General features: G+C 42.7%; 1 protein-coding gene and 1 long non-coding RNA gene across 3 annotated transcripts in view; one reads left to right on the top strand and one right to left on the bottom strand.

Annotated features, from left to right (window-relative positions):
- The window catches only part of LOC139623916 (uncharacterized), a 70,544-nt gene that overhangs the window by 25,513 nt on the left and 28,362 nt on the right, over window positions 1-16,669 (top strand). The gene's annotated exons all lie outside the window — the stretch shown is intronic.
- Window positions 1-16,669, bottom strand: part of bmp1a (bone morphogenetic protein 1a) — a 30,554-nt gene that overhangs the window by 2,259 nt on the left and 11,626 nt on the right. The window contains exons 3-19 of one of the 2 annotated variants that reach the window (XM_071482554.1): window positions 16,370-16,495; window positions 15,654-15,771; window positions 14,020-14,198; window positions 13,501-13,606; window positions 8,566-8,690; window positions 6,790-6,905; window positions 5,933-6,035; window positions 5,356-5,472; window positions 4,816-4,961; window positions 4,534-4,729; window positions 4,172-4,297; window positions 2,949-3,109; window positions 2,566-2,746; window positions 2,321-2,446; window positions 1,984-2,111; window positions 1,272-1,485; window positions 620-870 (exon numbers count right to left, since the gene is read on the bottom strand). In XM_071482554.1, coding sequence (XP_071338655.1) covers window positions 620-870; window positions 1,272-1,485; window positions 1,984-2,111; window positions 2,321-2,446; window positions 2,566-2,746; window positions 2,949-3,109; window positions 4,172-4,297; window positions 4,534-4,729; window positions 4,816-4,961; window positions 5,356-5,472; window positions 5,933-6,035; window positions 6,790-6,905; window positions 8,566-8,690; window positions 13,501-13,606; window positions 14,020-14,198; window positions 15,654-15,771; window positions 16,370-16,495 — 2,519 coding nt within the window. Of the gene's footprint in view, window positions 1-619; window positions 871-1,271; window positions 1,486-1,983; window positions 2,112-2,320; window positions 2,447-2,565; window positions 2,747-2,915; window positions 3,110-4,171; window positions 4,298-4,533; window positions 4,730-4,815; window positions 4,962-5,355; window positions 5,473-5,932; window positions 6,036-6,789; window positions 6,906-8,565; window positions 8,691-13,500; window positions 13,607-14,019; window positions 14,199-15,653; window positions 15,772-16,369; window positions 16,496-16,669 lie in introns of both variants that reach the window. The other variant, XM_071482552.1, reaches the window with a different exon arrangement.

Genomic DNA, 16,669 nt, shown 5'->3' with positions numbered 1-16,669 from the left:
GTCTCCCCACACTATAATGAGTTTTCACCCTACTTTAGACTGAATTGTGTCAGTTTATTTCAACCTGTTTTATAAAAAGAAACTTGATTGAGAAGCCGTTCCCTGGGGTTCTGAGGGTGTTACGTCCCCTCCAGCGAATGATTCATTGGAACAGGCGTGAGTAAAAGGCCAGAGCTTATTACTGAAGTGTGCAAATGAAATCAAGCTGTTCTCTGACCTGAGGAAACTCGTGTTTCTATTCCCTGCTGCCCTCATTGTTCCAGACGTCGGCTGCAGCCTCAGCATTGGCTGATTAATTTGCAGTTACAACCCAACGCCAGAGATTTTGACAGTCCTGGGAGTGACGGCTTGTGTTGACCTACAGCTGCCTCCACAGCAACACTCCCAAACACGTCAACTTTAACAAAGTGATTAGAGTATGGACCGGAATCAAACGCCCCAGGACAGTTCACAAAGTCACCCCATTACGAACTGCTGGCAAAGGTTGCTCAACAGCAGCACTAATTCCAAAACTATTGTCTCAACACTCCTGCTTTTATACTGTAGAACTGAAAACGTGCTGTGACAGGCCAGTTGTAGTTGTCAAAGAAAACAGTAGTTTCTGTAAAAATATTCTTACCCCTGAGCCACAGTAACGTCCCAGTCGTGGAGATTTGGTGTCATCTCCATCAAAGAGCTCCATGTAGTCATAGCCGCAGTCCGCCTCCTCCTCTATCTCAAAGGTCTGGAAGATGAGCTCCACGCCGTAGCCCTTCTCCGCCGAGATCACCCACTCACAGTCGGAGGCGCCGGGGTAGTTATTGTCCCCAAACTGAGCATGGGAGAACAGGTCCTTGGTTTTGACTTCAGCCTTGAGACGACCGCCACATTCTGTAGAAAGAAAAGCGGGGCCGAGTCGGGTTTTTTGTAGACGGAGGGCAGAGTTGATAAGAAACAAGACCAGCTGCTGTACTTGCTGGTCTGTGGCTAATTTGTGGTTTTACAGTCATTCAGACACACAGGATTCTTTAACACACTCTGTAGTTATATATGAGTCATAATCATTCTCAGACAGGGTGGTGAATTGTGACCAAAGCTAAATCTAAAGTATTACAGCCAAAAAAAGTTAATTAAGTTTAACATGCGAGGTTTAATATGTGATTAATCAACATCAAATTAACTCAATCCACTGACAACATGAAGGTTTAGAGACTCAAAATACTCTGTGCTACTGTCTTTTGTCTTTAGCAGGAACAGGAACCGAGAACTGTTAAAAGAACATTTTTTCTTACCTGCGGTGTGGGATGCCTCGAAGCCTTTCTTCTGCACAGAATTATCAGAGAAAAAGCGAATGAACAGCTTGTTTCCACTAGATGTGATGGGCTGGGGCTTCTTGGTGCCACAAAAACGACCCAGACTAGGCGCCTTTCCATCACGCCCATCGTAAATCTCAATGTGGTCATAAGTACACTCCAAGTGGGCCTCCACGTCAAGCTCGTTGAAGGCCTGTGAAAAAACAAAATGGTGACTGAGTAATTTTTTTTAAATTAAAGATATCATTAGAAATGTATGGACTCAAACTTAGTGTTTTAGGCTACTTTTTAAAATAAAATAATGATAATGATAATAAACATTATCTTGATTCTCTCAGCCCACAGGCACAGTAGAATTTACAATATCTGACTAAATGATATCCTCCGATTTTTTATATTGCTGTTTAAAAAAAACAAAAAAAAAAAACAGCAAACAGCATGACCAGTTTTTATTTTATAAGCTGGTACTGATTTTCTTTAAAATGATCTACCGTATGTCTCAAAAATGCAGATAATAACATAAGGGGGAGCCACACATCATAAGAGTGCCATGGGAGTGTCTGACATCAGCACAGTAAACACAGATGTCCTTAATAGATCGAGCAATTCATCTACACAAATAAGCCACACACAAATAAATACATGACTGACAAGTGAAATTATACAGAGGGCAGGAAGAAGTGGCACATACGATTTTTATGCGGTGGCCTGGAGTAGTGGTGAGTGCCCAGGTGCATGCCTTCTTGCTGGGGTATTTATCCGGCCAGTTGGGGCTGGTGATGATACCACTCACACTATTCACAGTGTGATCACAGCCAGCTGCAAAAAGACATCACTGATTGAACACAGATCTCTGTATCATTCTAAAAACGAAGAGGCGAACGCTTGGACTGCACTCAAACTGTTTTTGACGCAAGACAGTTTGTGCATGTCGACCCTAATGGCTGCGCTGAACACAAAAAAAATGAATCAAGAACAGGGACAATTGTGCTACCGCAACAAGGAGACAAACGTTTGAGGTGGAATACCTTCTTTACAGTCGTGTTTGTTCTCATGCAGCACAAAGCCACTCCTGCACTGACAGCTGTAGCTCCCAAAGGTGTTGACACACTCATGTTGACAGCCGCCGTTCTCCTTAGAGCACTCATCTTTGTCTGAGGAAGCACAGAGGACACAACCTTAGTGACTGTTCCCTTTGAAGGCTTATAGATTTCAGCCCTGAGCGACTGAATGGAAATACTTGAGATATTCTCACCTCTACCAGAGGACTCACCTGAGAAGAACTGTGCTTTAAAGCCCTTTTTGGACACTGTATTGTCTGATTTGAACTCAATTCGCATGTTGTTGTACTGAGAGGTAATAGCTTCTGGTTTCTCTGCTCCACAGAACTTCCCATGTAGCCTTGAATCAGCCGAAAGCCCACTCCGCACCTCCACGTAGTCATACTTACAAACCTGGGCAGAGAAGAAGGGCATGTGAAGAGGCTGGGGCATTTTATTTGGTTTTAATTGTGAAACACGGAGAGGAGAGGAGGACTTTATTTGCTATGAAAGTGAAAAGATGTGGTGCGGTGACAGAGAGAGAGAGAGAGAGAGAGAGAGAGAGAACACAGAACAAACCCACCCCGTGCCGATTCATAATAACCCAAGTGCTCACGTCATTGCCCTCAGTCTCAAAGACGTCAAAGAGCAGAGTGATGCGGTACTGCGTGGGGGCAACCAGCTGCCAGATGCAGTTCTTGTTTGGAGGATACTCTCTCGGCCAACCCGGACTGGTGATTGACCCATTCAGCTTGGTGATGAAGCCTCCACAGGCAGCTGCACAGAAAATACAATATGGGAAGCGACAAGGACAAATAGTTAGCTTGATACAGATGCGAATGTGCTGACAGAAAATAAAATCTATCACCACGTGTTTCAACAGCATCCAAATGTTATGTTGCAAACCATACAGCTAAAATGTGAACTCTCTGAAATACCCTTTCTGTGTCCTGAATAAGCCTGATTACTGCCCCACCTGCCTAGAGGACTAAGGCGTGCTTTGTATCAGTTACGCAATACACAACATGTTACAACAACTGGTGGTACCCATTCCCTCACCTGACTATTCTTAGCTAAAATGAATGTGCAGTGTTGATCAGTGCCGTTGGTAAAGATTAGAAAGTTACAATATTTAGCTATTTTTACGTGCAGTACAGATATAAGGCACTGGTTTCTTACCCTCTTTATTTTTTCACTGCAAAATAAATGCAGCTTGTTGAATACAACATTCTTTGTTGTTTTAATGTGCCATATTTTTACTTTCTTGACAACATGTTTTTGTATGAGAAGATGTCAGTGTGAGAATCTTGCAAAGTTGGAAACGCTCTCTGTCATACTGTTTATGTACCTAAAGGATTGTTTATGCATATACCATTGAATTTGTTGTGACTGCATTGCCTTTCCAGGCTTTCTTTTCAAATTTTATCTGAGCTTGTGTTATTTCAATTTAGCCTGCTTGTCCTTCATTTTTACAGCTCTACATTTTCTTCAACAGCTAAAAAATCTACTGCCTAAGCTGAATTTTGGTACACATGACAAAGCTGTAGTGATAGAAGACTTCCTCTAGGGGCAGCCAGCGCTAACGTGGTCAACCAGATAGTGTAGAGTGTAATTGGATCTTAAACAACAACAACGTGTAATTTGAGATAAAAATACTACTTGCATTGTTGTGACTTAAATCTTTCAAAGATAGTGCCCTGCTCGCACAAGCATCACAGTATCTTTTCTGGCTTTTAGGAATGACTGTACTTATTGTATTTGGGTGGCTAACTGTGTTAAGAGCTTTAGCATGTAAATTACATGGTGAGCAGGGCTGGTAACTTTTCTCCCTGTACTTACCCTCACAGCTGCGCTTGTCAGCAGCCAGCTCATAGCCTGGGTCACAGGCACACTTGTAGCTGCCTAGTGTGTTGACACAGCGTTGCTCACAGCGACCGTTGTCCGGCTTGGAGCACTCATCCATCTCTGAAAACACAAAGATATGTTGGGACCCTGTTAGCAGGCCCCTTGGCTCAATGGCTTACAAGAGAAACCCTCCAAAACAACAGCAGAGGCCGGCAAAAAGGGTCGCAAAGAATCCAAAGGTGCAAGTGGAACGAAAATATCTGAAATAAACTGCTGGACTACTTCAAACATAATGACAGACAGAGTGATTGCTGGACCATTCTCTCCCTTTGGAGTTACAACCCTTAACCCATCACCTTTGAAGAAGTTGGCAGCAAAGCCGGCCTTGTTGACAGAGCCATCTGAAACAAATTTCATCCACAGGTGGTTGGAGCTGGTTTTGATGTCATCTGGCTTGTCGTAGCCACAGAAGCGGCCCAGCAGAGGACTGTTTTCAGAGTTCCCATCACGCACTTCCAAGTAGTCATAGGCACAACTATCATGTCTCTCAATCTGAGGAAGGGTACAGTGTTTGAGGTTAAATTTACAAAGAATAAACATGAATTGATATAATAAATATAAAAGGACTGGGGTCTTACCTCAAAGGACTGAAAGGTAAGGCCTACATGATAGCCCTGAGCTACAGAAATCTTCCACACACACACTTTATTAGGCCTGTAGTCATCGGGGTAGTTGGGGGACTGAATCTGGCCATTGTCCTTCTTCACCTCCCCACCACAGATGGCTGCATGTGACAATAAAGACAATAAAAACAATACTGAGCTCCCTTGATAGCAATATCATCCGCACATGCCTCTGAAAAAAAAAAAACAAAAAAAAAAATTGTGCTTTCAGTTCTGATTTACACAACGTGGATTAGCTGAAATGCCTCCACCACTAGCTCCCACACACACACACAAACACACATCATCCCTTTGCATGGTCTGGAAACAATGGAGCTGAATGTGAAGACTGGCCAAAATCTGATTAATGCAGTGTAAAGTGCCTGACACATCAGCAGTAGGGGAGCCAAAAACTGTGGATATTAATGCAGCTCCTAGCCACATTGCTGGATGTGTGACTGGCCATGCGTTCAGTGCTGGAATGGAGTGTGGCGAGGTTGTGGTATGGGTGCTTACCCTCATAAACAGCGGAGAAACCTTTTCCCACCCAGTTACTGCTGCTGCGGAACTCAATCCACAGACGGCTGTCGGTAGAGATGATTGGCTCAGGCAGCTTATCACCACAGAAACGACCTGGGTCACAGGTGAAAACACACACATATAGACCAAGATTTGATCAATTACACTGAGGATGTATAATAATAAAAAAAAAAAGATAATTAGCATCTTTAGTTTAACATTTAACCTTTGATGACATACTATATGTCCTGGGTTTGGCTAACTGAAACTTATGTCGCTTTGTACCTCTTTCACCCATCCAAACTTTGCCTTTACCATTCGCTCACTAAAAACACACATAAAATGTGTTTAGGTGTCACTACTGTAAATTTTTGTATTAATAGCCCAGAAACAAATTCAGGAATAAATCTGGCTGGTTTCCTTTTTTGTTTGTAATAGTACCTTTTTTATCATTGGTTGGACAAAACAAGAAGTTTATGTTGAAATCAACTGAGAAAATAATCCTCAGATTAATCATTAATGAAATTAATCGTTCATTGTGGCCCTGGAAAAGTACTCTTCAGTTAAAACTGACCTTTGAGTGGTGCCTTCCTCCAGTATCCATCTCGGATCTCCACGTGGTCATACCAACACAAGTGACTCCTGTACAGATCCATGGAGGTGAAGTTCAGAATGATCTTAAAAACCAAGAGAGAGTGATTATTGACACAGTTTGGGCCAAAGGTCACACACTGCTGACACACAAACAAATCAGATGTAACAGCGGCCCTGTTCAGACCTGTCTCTGGTGATCCAATCACAAGTGGTCAGCTCTCAGTTCAGGCCTGAACGCACCCAAGACACACCCAGGATGCATTTGAGAGCCGATCACTCAGACCACATTTGGAGGTGGTCTGGGCCACATGTGGCTACATTCTTTTAGCAGTGAGAACGCATATGTGTCCTGGGCCACACTGAAGGACCGCCTCCTCAATTGACATCCTCTGCCGCAGTATGTTTTGTTTCATAATGAACCAAAAATATTTTACTTTTTCAAATGGCTAAAGCCTTATTTCACCGTAGAGCTATGTGCAGCTTATTCACTCGACCCCTCCTTGCCCGGCTCTCTCTATTACAAACACATTAACAATGGACCAATCTGTCATAGGCGAACCGGCTAAAAACAACAGCACATGCAAGTTTATTTGTGTACAGAGCAGGGAAGTGAGATCCGATCCCAAGTGGTCACTCACACATGTGGAGACGCATTCTAGTGACAGTCGTGAACTGATGTACTTAGAGCTGTCCACTTGTGATTGGATCACTGAAAACACATGTTAATGCCAGGTCTGAATAGGACAAGAGTTACCAGAGCTGCATTAGTATATACAGTCAGTGATTCTTGTTTTGAGTTGTCTCAAAACTGATCTGGCACTTTCCATATGCTCATACCTTTTCCCCTGGCGTGACTGATATTCTCCAGATGCAGTGCATGTAGGCTGAGTATCCATTGGGGAAGCCAGGGGAGGAGAAGTTCCCGCTGCTGTCCTGCAGACTGTCCCCACATCCTGTACACAGAAAAAAAAAAAAACACACACACAGACTTGCATTTAAACACAATGCACTGTCAATTAGTGCCTGGAAACAACTAAGCTATAGCTAGCTATACTAAGCTATATATTGTAGACAACAGCTCTGAAGTAAAATCCTTGAAATCTTGCTGCAGAGACAAATGGTTGATGCTGGACTTGGATGTGAAGTAAAGGGCAGCTCTTTTATGTTCAAAGGCACATCTGCTGATAATATTCACCCACAACCCTGTGCCTCACCCCTCCCCTCCCCCACCTACTCCAGATGATGATCACACAAAGGAATAGAGAGTGTGAGACACTTTCTCTGAGAATCATCTGAAAATAAACCTGGCCCACTATAAATAAACCAGCCCTCTGGAGGATGTGATGCATTATGAACGTGTTGCCAGTGAAGAACCACCCGTAGTTTGACTGGCAAAACTAAGTGTACAAGTGTGCGAAGACTGATTCCAACCACAATATACAGCCTTATGGAACAACTGAAGGAGGCTCCTGCCAAGTGGGGGAGAGATGTGTTTAATTAAGACCAAGAGAAAATGATAGAGATCCATCTTGGGAACTGTGTATGCATTCATTATTACCTCTGTGTTATCTTTACCTTGGGCTGCATTTAGCAAGAGTAAAGAAAACATCTCCCCCTACTGTTTGCGTTTATTGCTTCCCTCGAGGACTGTGTGTAAGCAATAAAACGAGGAGCCCTGAGCTACGAGTTGTGTGTGTAATAATGCTTGGCAAAGGTCTGCCAATACTAAACTATTAACAAGCACTCAGGCACACACACTGGGGGTGACAAACACTCCCAGGAATGCTGCATGAATGGAAGATCTGTGGCTCTTTAAGGATTTCTTTTTCCAAGAACACGTGGAGAAACTCACTACCTCATCCCCCACAATGTGCGCCACATCATCCAGTCTTCCTCACGAGACAGAGACTGCCATGAGGAGTAAGACAGAACGCTTTAACAGACGCATATAGATCCATTTAGGGTTAAAACAGCTCTACTCTAAAACCGCACCGGCTGATCCATCTCTGGTAAGCCATCACCATGTTTATTCATTGAGCTTTAATGTGAGGCTGACAGCTCAGCTATCCTGGCCTGACCTACAATTAACTGTCTGACATCAAATCTATTCAGCAGAAGGCTGCTCTCAATGTACATCTGTTAATGTTATAAATTCTGTTTACTTCAACAGCATGAAATCCTCTCTCTCCTCTCTGGAAGCATAAACAAAGTGAGTGGTTCGGAAAAGTGCCAGGCTTACATAACTCTCCTTAGTGTATAGCTGTTGCACTTAACATTGTACATGATGTGATGTGTGCGTTGATTCCCAACAATCATTTTAGTCATTGTCTTCTCGAAACCAGCTGTTCCTTTGCATCTATCTGGGAAAGAGTGATGACAAACTTCCTGTCCCTGGGTAGTGTTTACACTCCACCCAGCTTGGGAGTCTCGGACGCTGTAGCCAAGGAACCACACCACATCAATAGTAGATGCTTGGCTGTTTCTACACAGTGAAAGCTGCATCTGGGGAGGGCAGAAGGAGCTGCAGGCCTCTCTCTCATGGCTATGTTGCACACACATGCAAAAATAGACAGGAAAAACCCATAGCAGACAGCATCTGTCATTTGGACTTACTGGAGCATTTGTAGAGTTTGCGTGCCTGTGCGATATCCCCTTTGCTCAGTCTGGTTCTCTGGCCAATGGGTGGTCGCACTCCATTCACATCATAGCGTGGCAGGATGGTGTCCAGGAAGATGCCTCTGTAATTCAGTAAGAGAGACTGATGTTAATGTTGCATGAAACCCAGGTGCACACAGTCCTTCAAACTAGTCCAACATGCACGCACCCCACAAAACATGTTTGCTCAAGGATTAAGTGACCTACCATCCATCAGTGCAATTCAATCACTCTCTACAATATTATTAATAGTTCCTGACGGATTGAGTCTTCTAGATATCATCAGTTTGGATTACCATTTTAAAAAATATAGAGTAGCAATTCAGACATGTGAGATTCCTGTAAAACCCACAGCTAACAAATTAAGTCAATATTTTTTGCAACTAAATAAGGTAATGCTTAGATAGGGAGGCTACTTGTAATAACCTGGCACCAGTTAAGTGAGGCACCGGAAAGCCCTCTACCTGCTGTCGACACGCACACCCATGTAGACACAAGAATATTATCATTTAAGATAAACACCCAACGGCTTGTAGTCTGACACACATTTGATTTTTAAGATCACTTCTCTCACAAAACTCTTATCTCTGAATAAACACTCTTTTAATATGTAACCAATCAGGATGTGGTTGACACACTGTTACACTCCAGCAATCCATCACTTTCTGATGGTAAATTAAAAATATGATGTTATTTTACAAATTGACAGTCTTAACTCGCTCTGGCGTTTTCTTTCTCTATCACTGGTACTTGACATCTACTGATGGAAATGCATGTGTATGTGAAGGTTGTGATTGCATTCTTTTTTTTTGGTTTCATTTTGCTTGAAAAATAATTACTTTTTACACTTTGATTCATCTAGATGTTGTCTACTCTGGATAAAATGCAGCAGATGGAGAGTTGCAGTAACAGTCTTCTTTTCAGGTCGGGGTCACCCGGTCTATTTCTGAGGTTAACACTGAAATCATTCTTTGCACGCGTCTGCCCTGCAGATGGACCCAAACTAAAACCCTAAGACCTTCTACAGAGTCAAAGAGTGTTTACAATAAATTGCATAAGCTGTGAAGGTACGTGAACAACAGCCACATTTCTTGTTTGACTTTAAAGTCCAAAGACTACGAAACAATCAGGTAAAGCATCTACATGGCGTTTCAAAAAAATGGCAGAACACAACAGTTGGTCCAGAAAGACTCTTTTTACTGCTGCCTCACTTGACACTTTGCTAGTTTATCATCTCCATTTTTCTCTAAGTATTGGCGAGCAACGGCCTGGCTCCCTCGCTGTTCCCATGGTGACATGCCTATCAACGCCAGGCATGTGCAAACAGAGCAAACTGAGCTAACAGTTTAGACTCTGCCTGCCTGTCTGTCTCTGAGCTTCCAGGAGCCCGTATGCTGGCTGTTCGTGAAAAGCGCCACTCCAGTCGGTGTCAGACCAGACAAAGGGCACACTGGCAGGTCTCTATTTGAGTTGGCACTGCTCCATGCACCGGTCCTGAAAAATATCTCTGGAGCAAAGGAGGGGGCAAGCTGAGTTGTGGGTCGGATAACACACCCCAGACAAAAAGCATGGGGATCAGCCCTGCTTTTCCCCAGGAGACACAGCAAAACATCAAGACAAGCCATGAAATCTTCCGAACAAGACCCGCAGCAAAGGCCCTGGCTTCCCACGGTGATTTACTGTAAAACACCGAGCAAACACACTAATAATGGGGTAACACAGAGGGAAACTGGCACAGGTAAATCAGCCAATCAGCGCTTAAGAAAAAGTGCTTGGAATGACTTGTGAATAGCTAACAGGAACCCCTGTCTGCTAATACAAATCTGTAAAACATTCCCCCGCAGTGACAGCCATTTCTCTCTCATGTCTAAACAGTCTTATAGATCAACACAGTTCCACGAATTAGGGCAGCAACAGAGTCGGAGTGAAAACAGAACAGGGCGGATTACCCGACATAAACACACTTTGGGGCTGGGCTGCTCCATTGTGCAGCAGGCTGTACTGCACACCATGAATTTACAAGATCAAGAGCTTGTGTCTAAATCCTGACCTGAGAATGATAACAGCTGAATGGACATCCTGTATTTAAGTGCTGAGCTGACTAAAAACCAATGAGATAAAAGAACCAAAAAAAAAGCAGTTGCAGTGGACTTTATTCAGGTCACCAAAATGATCCTGTAAACCTAAGAGGAAAGGTTGTTGTTTGTATAAAGTAAAATAAGTTCGAGTATAATGTTTCATGTTCTATTTCATACCAGATGTTACTCTAAGCCTTGCTGTTCCCTCATTTTCCTGCTTTCCTGTACAGTACTTAACACTAAAACCAAACAAAATCAAATTCTACAAATAAATGTGCACTATTTCAGCTCTATGCTGTGTGCAGTGCATTCTTGACCTAAAGTTTGGATGCAGCCAGACAGGCATTTCTGTACATTGGACTACACCCAGCCACAGCCTCCATTTAGACAAAGATTCCCTCTCTGCTTCCCAGAATCTGTTTGCCGCATGGCAGTTGATTTGTGAAGAGGCCCATACACTGAGGAAGTAACGGCGCATGTGAGGGCTGGTGGTAGGGAAAAAGAAAAAAAAGTCCATATACAGCTGACATAGAGGGCCAAGTAAGAACAAAAGCACAGCCAACAGCTGGTTCTCATATCGGATTGAGGTAGTAATGATCTAGTCTGGGCTAACTTGTTTTTTGGTTTTGGTTTTTTTTGGTTTTTTTACTTTGACATATGTATACCCAGAGATCAAATTACACCCACTCTGACTTACTGAAGGCTGTCAAAACTATTCCTGCTATAGGTATAACGCTGCATGCATGGAGAAACTGTTCCTGCAGCTGTGTGAAAGGTTCCCACTTTTTGTTAATCTGTGCAATAGAAGCACACGGCAGCAGGAGGTAACCATAACATTTACATGACTTAATGTAAAGTCCAGTTGTGGCAGCTTACAAAATAATATAACGTACATGTGCAGGTTGTAAAGAAGCCACTTTGCAATGAGTGTAATGATGCTTTTGTAAATACAATGATGACTCAGAAGTTGAATCCGAGTCAACTTCTCCCAAGAGATCTATTTCGGCTTTGCCAGCTTTACCCAGCTGATAAATAACACTTCATATTAACTGCAGCCTAGACTGATCAGAGTTTTTCACGGGGCTTTTTCTCGTAAGGTTGTTCCACTGATGCTACAGTATCCCTGTGCAGTGGTGAATGTCAGCGCAACATCTGGGATGGCTTCCTGTAGCATACAACAGGGAGAAATAAATTAGGTCAACTGGCGACAAATCTAAGTGTCATTTTCAGTTTGACACATATGCAGCTCTGCTGTTACAAACAGTTTATCTGTGCAAAATGTTTCCAGTCTCATAAAAATATATTTGGTTCCAGCTGGGCCTCCATAGTTTCACTATTTATGGCTATTTATTCTTTGTGTACTGTACAAAATCGATGATAAACATAATTAGAGCAATGTGAATCTTTTTACTGAGCCTGGGGAGAATTAGCAATAAGGCAAAACTTTTCCTACACATGTAAGGGGACTAAAAAAAACAATAAAATTTCCACTACTCCATTTCTAAGCATATGTAGGTGATTATTAAGGCTTGACCTAAATTATGCTCTGAGTACAGAAAACATTTAGTAGCAGGGCTTCTATAACACATATGTGCTATGAAGGTACTAAAAAAGCTTTGCAGCAGACACCTTGAATCTACGAGTCCCTGCAATAGCCTTGGGTTAATATCACGCTACTAATCACCAAAGCCTCTTCAAAGAGCCTTTAGGAGCATAATGAGGTGGTTCACAACTTTTATAAGCAGCTTCGTGTAATCTTGAAAGTGGTGCACAGAATTTTTGTTGTGATGAAGCAGGACGAGCTCAGCTCCAGGACCAATGCTGCTTTACTGGGGCTGCTGCTGTAAAAGCAGCAGGAATCGAGGAGAGGAGCCTTAATTTGAACAGGCTGTGGGAAAGAGCTGGCATATCCCAGACAAACACTTTCACTATGGCTACAAAGACTTGGCTTTCACATTAAAGAAAAATCATAGAAAATATCAATCAATTTTACGTTTGTAATAATTTTAAAACATTAGTCTGAGCTTGTGTTCCTATTGCCACGCTGCTAACTCTGATGAGAGTGAAAGTATTAAGTATTAAGCAACAACTCAGCTACACATGAAATAGACAGACTTACTCTGATTCACTCTGGGTCCTAAAGGGAGAGGCTAACTGGAACTAAACACGTCAGATTTCTTCTTATAAGTTACTTCATGTCTCAAGTGTATTGTTTTTTGACCCTCCCCAATACAGCAATAAGGAATTTGATCTTAAAAATTACATAACTCACATAAGTGCTCCTCCAATCTCCCAGAAACCCCACGCCCCATTGATTGTTAAAAAAAAAAAACATAAAAAGTCAAGCCAAACGAAACTTTGACAAGAGGAAGAGAGTTCTCTTTTCAAAATACAGGCTTTTGTCTGAGCTACTTTATAAAGATCCACTAAAGAACCACTTTCTCTCAAGAAACCAGTTTCTTGACCGAGAAAACAATTCACATCCAAGACAGACATTCAAGTAACAGTGAGACTTCTCAAAACTTGATGTCCTCAGGCTGCATGTTAGTTTTCTAGTGATTTGTTACCCGGGAGAATTAAGTGTGTCATTGTTTCTTTCTCCCAAGCTTTGGGAATCAAGACACATTACCCAGCAGCAGCAGTCCACCTGGTGCATCATAGATCTATACAGTCATAAAACACTATGAACGGAAATGAAAAACAAGACGATGGGTTTACAAGATTGCAGCAGGCTGGAAAAGACTTTGGCCCGACACAATCTAGAGCTAGTCTTCGTGTCTGGGGCGTATGGAGTGGAACTGGGTTTGGCTCCTACCTGGAGAATGTATTCCTGGCATAGTGCATGATACTGTCAAAGTCATAGACTTCTCCCAAAGAGTCCACCTCCCCTGGCTCCATCTTCAAGAAGTTATATTCCTGTCCTGTGAAAGAAAAAAGGGAAAAGCACAGCTGAAATATGAAGTTAAGTCCGACTGTGAACCCTAGTGTATGTATGTCAAAGGTGAATATAGCCTTTTTTTTTTTTTTTTTTTTTTTTTTACAGCCGGTTTGCTATGTGGTTAACTCTTGATATTTTTACAGTCTGTTAAAACCAAAAAAAATAATCTTAAGTTGTCCTGCCCACTAATTTTCATGATTTGCTTGGTTTATATGTAGTTTAAAGACTTCACAGAAATCTACAGGAAGATGAAGGTGAGTGTGTGTCCTACTGGTGTTTTACAGTCTTAGCCCAGCCCACTCTGTGTGTACAAATATGTGACTTTTATTATTTTCTCTCCGTCTGTGTCTCTCTAACATTATTGCTGAGGGATTACCGTGAGTCCTGTGCTCCTACCTGGTTGAATGTTGTCCCTGATAATGCTGACATGTTCGTCTCGATCAGGCCGTGTGTGTTCGTGCCAGAAGCCAATCACATGACCCAACTCATGCACCACAATGCCAAACTTGTCACAGTTTTTCCCGATGGATATGGCCTGAGGGCCCCCTCCACGGCGACCCACATAGGAACAGCACCTATGAATCAGCAACCAGACACGGAAACACAGTGTCACCAGAGCCAAAACATATTCACTGGGCTTTATGTTTTTGTAATGAAAAAAAAATTCACTAACAAACGAGTGGAAACTAGAGAGAAAGAGGCCAAAAAAGTCATGTTTCCGAGGGGAGAAGAGGAGGGAATGTGTCTCTGGTTCTATGTCTAGCTCCTATATTTCAACATGCTCTGTATACATACATAATGAAGCTTGTGACGAGAACGCCATTATTACTTCTCAACAACCCCTGGTCTGTTTTACAGGAGATTTGTACAAGGCCACAAGTCATCCACACCTACAGCAGTGACATTCATTCATCCATCTGCCAATGCAAATGCTGAGAGTGACGGTGGAAGCTGGCTAACTGCAGCGCCCCATCTCTGTGTGACATGAAAGGTTCAGTGTGGGAGCCTGCAGGACGGGCATACACATCACGGCCCTGTGGGCCAGACAGCCGCTCTCTAATTACTGCCGGCCCAGCCAGGCTCTCCTGAGACACGCCTTGAACTTTGCACAGGGCAGATGGGGGCCTGCTGAATATGCAGCAGAGTCAAGCGTTCCCACTGCTAACCGCTGCCGCCTGCGTGGATAATGTCATCCCTGTTGCTCCAGAGGCCAGTTACCAGGCTAAAAATGGCTATCAACAGTTGGCTGGAAAAAAGTTGTGTTTCATGAGCTGTTTCCGTTTTCTGTTAAGATGCTTGTGTTAAATGATCATATCAGTGGGAGAGGTACATTGTGTGTAATGACATAATGTTTCCAACTTGTGGTCTAAATCTGTGTGAGGTTAAAACATGGGAACTGGGAACATTTTAGGTTTGTGTGTCCCCTGGGAGCCTCTCTAATACCTCCCCTCACATCTCTGACCTCCTTTTCTCAAAATCCCAAATTAATAGGTTGCACTGGTTTGTGTTCCCAACAGCAGCAAGTGTTTTAATTTAAAAATATTTCATCAACAAATAAAAGAGCCCTGCACGTTCAAACAGGTTGTCAACAGTCGCTTAGCAACAACAAGAGCCACAACCAGCACTTCCCCTGTGTTTAAGGAGAACTGCTGAGTGGACACTGAGCATAACTTCAGTGGAGTGCGGTAAACAGAGTTATGGACAGGCTGAGAAAGTCTCTCCCTTGGGTGCAGTTCTGTACACCATGTATGACACAAGCGCTCAGTGAGTGATGCAGTGTGGTGATGAGGCACAGGAAACGTTCCTGGCCATTGAATGTCCGTTTCTTACAGGACTGGTGGGAGGCTGAAATAACAACTCACAGAGAGACTGTGAGAACAGAGAGGATGAACAATGGTGAAAGGCTGCTGAGAAGGAGGCAAGGAAAACTACTAAGGCGCTAAATAATTAGCTGTGGATAACGAAGGCTCATCAGAGGGCGACCATTGTTCAGTTCCTTCATGTGAGAGCTAAAAACCCCACTGACTCACCCACATGGTCGGTAGGTGAAGACAATATAGCTCTCCTCCTGTGTCCTCTCAATAAAGGTCACACAGGTGTGCTTCTCCCAGTGCCGCATGGCTTGGCGGAATATAGCCCGCTGGCTGCCTGAATAGGATGATGGAGAGGATGAGATCAGTGGAGCTGACAAAAACACACACATACAGCATTTTATAGAAATAAGGAGATGAATAGAAAAGTGGACAGCTGGCAACAGCTTGAAGATGTTTCAGTTGGATAGAGCGTAACTAGGAATAAAGATGAACAGAAGATGAAAAATATGTTTTTCGCCTTGTTAACATCATTGTGTGCCCATTCTGAATAATAATATTTATGCGGTTTTTTAATCCTATATGAAAACAGAACAAGTCCCATCATACAAACATTTTGAAGGTGACATGACTAGATGACATGGAATAGTAGTCTGTTTATTTATATCTTTATTTATTTTGAGGAATGAGGAATTAGTCAGACACCCCAGCGCTTTTTTCCTTACCAAAAGCCCATTTCAACAGAAGCAAGACACCATCAACATGTTGTAGTCACGTAATTTTAACCACATTCAGGAACAATTATTTATAGTTTTGAGAGTATGTGCACTTCAAAGGATATAAATGTAAACTTTTGTTTACATATGCTACATTACATCACATACATATGTGACTTTTGTCCTTAGAAGGAGGATCAGTAAATCTTTGTTACTTACCACTAAAGTTACCGCTGATGACATAGGGGATGACACCTTCAGGCCAAACGCGTTCAGGTCTGGAGGTAGCGGCTCTTTTCCTACGATGTGAGCCTTGCCTAGTTTGGCCACTCTGATTGGTTGATACTGAGCGTTTCAAATCAAGACAACAAAAACAAAAAGATAAATTATTCAGTACATTCCTGTGTCTGACAGAGCAAGTGTTTCTCCAACATTTGTATAAAGAGCAAATGTGCCGTACCTCTGGATATTTGGTTGAACGACAAATGAAGACATTTTTCAAGGTTTGATGCCATTCAG

This window comes from Trachinotus anak, unplaced genomic scaffold (assembly GCF_046630095.1).
Source record: "Trachinotus anak isolate AG129_WGS33_773 ecotype Australia unplaced genomic scaffold, CSIRO_AGI_Tana_v1 ptg000008l, whole genome shotgun sequence".
NCBI classification, from domain to species: Eukaryota; Metazoa; Chordata; class Actinopteri; order Carangiformes; family Carangidae; genus Trachinotus; species Trachinotus anak.
This window is presented reverse-complemented; position numbering and strand designations above follow the sequence as displayed.